General features: G+C 44.1%; 1 protein-coding gene across 1 annotated transcript in view; it reads left to right on the plus strand.

The window, feature by feature from the left end:
• Positions 1–3,373, plus strand: part of HNRNPLL (heterogeneous nuclear ribonucleoprotein L like) — a 31,400-nt gene extending 28,027 nt beyond the window's left edge. The window contains exon 13 of the mRNA XM_068940540.1: positions 54–3,373. Within this exon, the coding sequence (XP_068796641.1) occupies positions 54–109 (56 nt within the window). The 3' untranslated portion in view covers positions 110–3,373. The remainder of the gene's footprint in view (positions 1–53) is intronic.
• Positions 3,374–6,420: the final 3,047 nt, after the last annotated feature.

Here is a 6,420-nt window from a genome sequence, read left to right on the forward strand (position 1 = left end):
AAGAGCGCCGTACAGAATGCAGTTTACTGAGTATGTTCTTTGTCTCCTGACAGATGGCTCTAACCCTTACACCTTGAAGCTTTGCTTCTCTACTTCATCCCATTTATAGAGAAGAGGACAGCATGTTAAGAGCTACGTTCACCTCGATTTGCAAGTTTGAAACTACACTTCATTCACAAAGCTCTAAAGTGTTTGCTCTAACGTTGCCTTGTTTCAACCTAATTCTAATATCTTTTATCTTGTTTTATAATAAATGGATGTTCCTTCATAAATACAAACCAGATTTTTTTTTCCTCTTTGCCTCTGAGAAGTACGTGTTGTAAGCTAACTACAAAGTTTGTATTTCATTAATGTAATACTTCAAAAATCTAAAGAAACACCAGTAACATATACAAGATAGTGAGAGTGTACCATTCAGACCTTAAAATGTCAATTGTTTTCTTCCAAAAATGAAATTTATTTGCATTTTTGATGTTGAAGATTAGCAAGTATTTTTCCATTTGTAGTTTTAATTGGCAGGTAGAACTATTACATCAGAATTTTAAATGTAGAACTTGTTTTTCAGTATGTTAAGTAGTGAAGTATGTTGCAATAAATACTAAAAAAGCTTGTATTTATAAAATGCTTAAATCAGGTTAATGTTGCACATACTGAATTTTAAGTAGTATAGACTTAGTTGATTTGTATTCCAAACAAAGCTAATGTAGAAAATAAGTATGTACACGTGTATGGTGTGAATTCATACTTATTTACAGTGGTTTTGGGTTTTTGTTTTTTTTTTTTTTTTGGAAAACTATTTTCCATTTGCATTAGCATGATGCCGTCTATAGCTAGTCCCACCGTAGGGGCCTTTTAAAAATTAAAATTGCAAGCCTGTATCAGCGTGTTCATCCTCCTTTTCCGTAACTTAAACTTAAATCTTTGATGTTTAACATATCCTCTTGACTTTTTAAAATATTGGTTATGACTTATTAAATGGTAAAAGTTGGATATGTGAGAACAGAAGATTGATCACAACAGAACAAAGGTGGTAAAAGCAGTTTAAAAAAAATGCAAGCCCCACCATACTCTCTCATACCTGGATTGTTATTTGATTTACACTTAATGTTTGTATCGGTGTTTTGTTTCCTTTTGTCTGATTTTTATTTCATACTGCCGGTATGATGATAAAAGGATGCATAGGGTGAATAGACTTGGCTAGCCTCTTATTTACACTGATCTGATTGATATAGGTGGGATTCAGCTAATATACTTCTCATGAATTTCATATCACGTAATTAAATGAGAAATCTTTTGTTTTGGAGAAGATGATTTGTTTTGTCCCAGCACTTAAGAGCCTCGATTCTCTGCTCCAGAACTGGAGTTGCAGTCTTATTCCAGCCCAACCCCAGAAATGGGAATCCAAGCATGAAAGTTTGGAAGCCAATTACCCATGTTTGTTCCCCTTTCTGAATATGCAACAGTCCAGTGCTTTTTTCAGTTCTGCTTAGTGATCAAAGAAAAGTTACTTTTATCAGCCATTTTATCTTATATTTTATCGTACATGTTTTGTCCTAACTTCAGCTGCAGGATTATTCTATTCATGTACACTTGCCTTTGAGGGAGTATGTTGCAGTCTGTTTACAGACAGTGGGTATTGCACACATCTTTAAATACAGACTAGACTTTCCCCACTCTTAATTTCAAGGTAGAAACACCTAATCAAGGGAAAACAAGTCAGCTGTCTTTCAGGTTTTCCAGTCAGCAATGATTCGGTTCCATCCTGGCTACCACCGTTTCGTTCATGCTTCTAGTAATGAGTATTTCAAGAATTCAAAGCACGCTGCTAATAATGTGTGTACTGGGACCCAAGGGACAGCTGCACTTTGTTTGGCAGCCCTTGCTTCATGTTACCTTCTGCATACGATTTGGAGTAGTGATGGCTTCCTGCCTGGTCTGTGGCAAACTGACTTGCTTTCTAGGGGCACTGCTAAGATTCTTTCAGCCTAACTGCTTCTGCCCCCAGAAATTGCTTCTGGAGAGCTCCAGTCTAGACGGCTACATGCCGTACCTTGCCCTTTGCCAACTAGTGAAGTGTTTAGCGCTGCCTACCATTTCGACTGTGAAAGGTCTTCTCCCAATCATTCATTTCTCTTCTATTAGCTTGAACGTTCTGTGGAAACGTGTTTCTCTTGTCATAGCTTGCATTGCTATTAGTGTTAATGTAGTTCAAGGAGTCAGAAGTCTTGTAGCTGAATATTAAAAATAGACATGTTATCTATTGGTCCTGTTTGGGATGTAGGATGAGTGACCCTAAAACATTCAGGTTTTTATAGAAAAGCACTTTAATGTTACCATATCCTCAGTGGATCACAGCCTTCAGTGCCTAAGATGCCCTGATGAAAGGCATCTTTCCTGTGGCTGCTCAGATCAAGCAGAGGACAGACTAGTTCCAGGTGTATCCAAGAAGATTTTCTGCCAACTGGAAGTCCCCGTTCTCGAAATGAGAAAAGCCTGTACCACGTGGCGAGAGACGAGAGGAGACCGGGAAACTGTTGGTACTCCTTAAAACAATCGTTGTGTCCATGTGGAAGTTGAGAATGGGAAAGATTCCTTATTAGTATTTTGCCGTAAAAAGAAAACAATATGTTCTCCTGGGCCTAAATGGATGGGTGCTCCTCCTAGGGGAGGAATTAGGCTGGTCTCCTCCTTCCACAATCACGGTCTACGTTCGCCTATAGTCTTGCTCGTTGGAACAGAGCCAAAATAGTGGGACAGGTAAAGAGTTGCTCCAAGGGGAGTGAAGTTTGTGTGTAGTTTGGCAGCCTACCACTCGTTATACTTGTTAGATTAAAGCACTAAGGTTTCTTGATGCAACTTTTCTGTCCCTTTTGCATAAGCCATATACTCAAATTAAGTGAACATTGCTATGCAGATTTCCTGCGTGTAAGCAGTTCGCATTCACATTGTAAAATATTCATGACAGTTCCAGTGTTGTTTTTTTTTTTTTTAAAGCTTATTTTTTCTAATTGGCCACCTTTCACTGGAGGTAAATGATATATTGAAGTAGAGATCTTTTCATCTTCTCTCATAATACCCTAATCTTTATTTCTCTTTATTGTCCCTTATAAGGGGAAGAAGTGGGAAGAGTTGCTTTTTGACTTTCTATACCACCACAGTAAGGTAGGTAGAGTGTGTAGCTAGGGTGATATACGAAAGGATGTAAAAGAAACCATTTAGGAAACGTTTGGATGTTTTGCTTTATGAAAGGAATGATGCAATTTAATGTGGTGTCTCTAAGTCTGTCTTTCAGCAAGGGATAATGTTTGGGGTAAGCTGGCTTGTAACTGGCTGAAACCCTCCTTGTTGTAATTAAATGCAACTTGCTCCTTTTGCTGCTGTGTGTTTTCTTGTGAACAGAGCTTGAACTCATTTGAATCTCATGCTGGCTTAGGAGGAGACACTCAGTCTCTCCTGTTAAATAACACGCCTCAGGCTGGGAACGCACACACTTATTCGAATATTTCTCATCTCTGGGATATGTATAAAAATCTTTTGGATTTTTTGCATCTTCTTTTGAAAGTGGTATAGTCTCGCATCTGTAGCTATTTGGGTTTTTTTAGCCACTGCAGTTATATATGTCTTCGCAGCGTATTGGCTTATTTTCTTCTGCTAATTACGGAGATGGTATTAATCTCTAAAATTGTGTTTGCCTTGGCCTGGCTTTTGCCAGAAAGAGCGAATGAGAAGGCATGGGTAAATAAAACATTGCATATGGGCTCCGCTTCCTGTGAAGAGTTCTTGAAGTGGAAAATATCGTTGTTCCGATTTTGACCTTGAACTCGATGCAACTGTGCTGAAGTTCAAAGCCTTTCACCTGCACAGGTCTGGAGTCCGGCCGGTGGCTCTGGGGTCCTGCTGCGACACTTGCCTTGCAGCGGTTACCTGTGCCAGTACGCGTGTCTGATGCTACGGCCGAGCAACGCCCCGGCCTCATCTCACAGAAGAGTTCATTTTCCCCGCTAAATGTAGACTGCCAAATATAAACATCTTTCAACCTTAAGAGAACGAATCTGTGAATTTGGATCCCCTGAGAGGTGGAAGTGGTCTGATGTGAGGCCATCCTGTCCTAGAGGACACGTGTTCCTCAATTCCTTCGTTTCCTCTAGCTTGTGTCATTTTTCTTCTTCACTGCTAAGACCACGTTATTTGCAATTAATCCTAGGCTTTATCCTAGCCTACCTCTGCCTACCATTTCAATAAAGAATGTGAAAAATGTTGTTATTATTCACCAAGGAAGTCTGAGCTGAGGAATTCATGGTGTCTTCCTGCATCTGTTTAAAAAAGGCCTGTATGTTTTCTCACCCGTTTCACCCTGTGTGTGCTCACTAAACAGTAAAATAGTATCTTCTTCTCAATTGCGTCATTCAAGTTGGCACTTGTGGAGAGGGGATTGTAATCCCCACAGGATGTGGGGGAGCCTAACGTAGCCAGTTCCCTTGCAGCGCCCGTTGGCTAGGGGCTGCTAAAGGAAGTAGCCTCGGCCCCTTTTCTTGTGTTTCAAAAGCTTTGGTATCTGTGCTAGGCCGAGCCTCTGTGCTTCAGAGCCAGCTCCCTGGGTTAGAGCCACGCGTTGATTCACACAGGGCCTCCGCTCTGCCGTTAGCCCGTTGCAGCTGCTGATGCAAGCGCTTCATTTCGGGCATGATTTATTTTACTTTTTCCTTCGCCGGTGCTGGTAGAGCAGCTGCAGGCAGAGCTGGGCCTTCACGCGGGGCAACGGACGCTCCTGCAGGAATGTGACGGGGAGCCAGCAGCTACATGGTGCGTTACGGAGGCAAAATAACTTATCCTCTTCTCCGGAGCATCCGCGATCCAGGAATACAGGGGGCTCCTGGCAGGCACAGTACAGCGGTAGTGCTAAACCGGGCTGCCTGTGCTTTCGCCATCCTGTCGGTGTAAACTTACGGCCCGGGTATTGCACCGATGGAGGGATTTGCATGTAAGGTAGATTACGCTTCTATTTTCTCTTCTGTTAACCATAGCACTGGAATTGCGAAATCAGATTAAGTCAGTGGCTTTAGATAAGCATCCTGCCCAAAGGTTGCGGAAGAGCGCCTGAGAAATGGTCTGGCCAGCCAGGGGCCTGGGTAATCTTTTTTTAAGTTACTTGGTGGCTTCTGTCTGAAACATGGTAATTCAAGTTTTGTCATTAGTCCAGGTGTGAATCCCTCCCGCTAAGCTTTCACTTCTCATGGCTCTCTCTTCTGGGAGAGTTTTAAATTAAAAACAAGCTCTGACTTCTGAAGGCAGAACTCAGAGCGGAGTAGCGCAGTTGTATTTAAATATGTTCATCTTCCCCAATAATTCTGCTGAGGCTTTTTATCTTTTTGCTGCTGCGTGGACAAAGGAAGGGTTGCCTGTGCCTTTTAATAATCCTCGTGTCTTTTAACTTCTGCTTCTTGTCTTCTTTTAACGTGGAGCAACAAGAACTAAGCACAGGATTTCAAGCGAGGACTCTGCTATTGATTTATCTCAAAGCATTGCAGCGTAACACGCTCTCTAGTCTAGCTCTTACAGCAACGCCTTTCCTCTAATAATAAAAACAAACTCTCCAAGCAGCCCAGAGGACAAGTTTCCCTCCGTGCAGAGAAAGGAGGTGATGGTACTTCCCCGTAAGAGCCTGCTGTGCCGCTGCCAAAGAGCTGCTCAGCGTTTCAGAGGGGCTGGTCTCTAAAGTGCTTTAAAAGCAGTCGCTTTCCACGGGAAGCTGCTCTTGAGTCCTTCTGCAAGCGCTTGGGCTGCTTCTCTCCTGTGCTCCTCTTCAGGCGCTCGTGTTGCCGTCTCCCGCGTCCTGGTGTGGCCGCCCACACCCCTGCGTTGGGCTGGTTCCTGCTGAAGACCGTCGAGGTTCGTGTTCCCGGCAATGCCGTCCTCTTGCACGCCTGCTTTAAGTCACGTGCTGAGCTGAGGTCTGCCGGCTAGGAGGTGAACGACCTGCCGTGTGAATAACCTGCCCTCGCTGGGCTGCAGGGGGAAGGTGGTGCCGGGTCCTGCTGGCGTGTTTGCGCAGCATCGAAAGGCAGCGGGTGCAAGGAGAGCGTCGCAGCGGAAAGCGCTGACCGTGGGACGGAGCTTCTGCAACGCCTGCTCTCGGGGAAAAAAACATTCGGTGCAAGGAAGCCAGTCCCAGCTGCAGATCAGCCAGGGAATCACGGCCGATGAGTTACGCCTACGAGGCGCGAGCCTCGGGAAGCAGCTACCTGGGCGTAGAGGGGTGCTCTAGCTTGCCTCATCTCCAACCTCCTCTGAGGTCTGGCAAACGATTTGGAGGGCTTTCCTGCCCGCGGCATTGGCCAGAGATGGGCAACGGGGCCTGCTGCGTCCTTTCCCCCGGCCTGGGGCCAGGCTTTCGGGGGTCCCTGGCGCAGGGCTGGCAGG

Source organism: Struthio camelus, chromosome 3, assembly GCF_040807025.1.
Source record: "Struthio camelus isolate bStrCam1 chromosome 3, bStrCam1.hap1, whole genome shotgun sequence".
NCBI classification, from domain to species: Eukaryota; Metazoa; Chordata; class Aves; order Struthioniformes; family Struthionidae; genus Struthio; species Struthio camelus.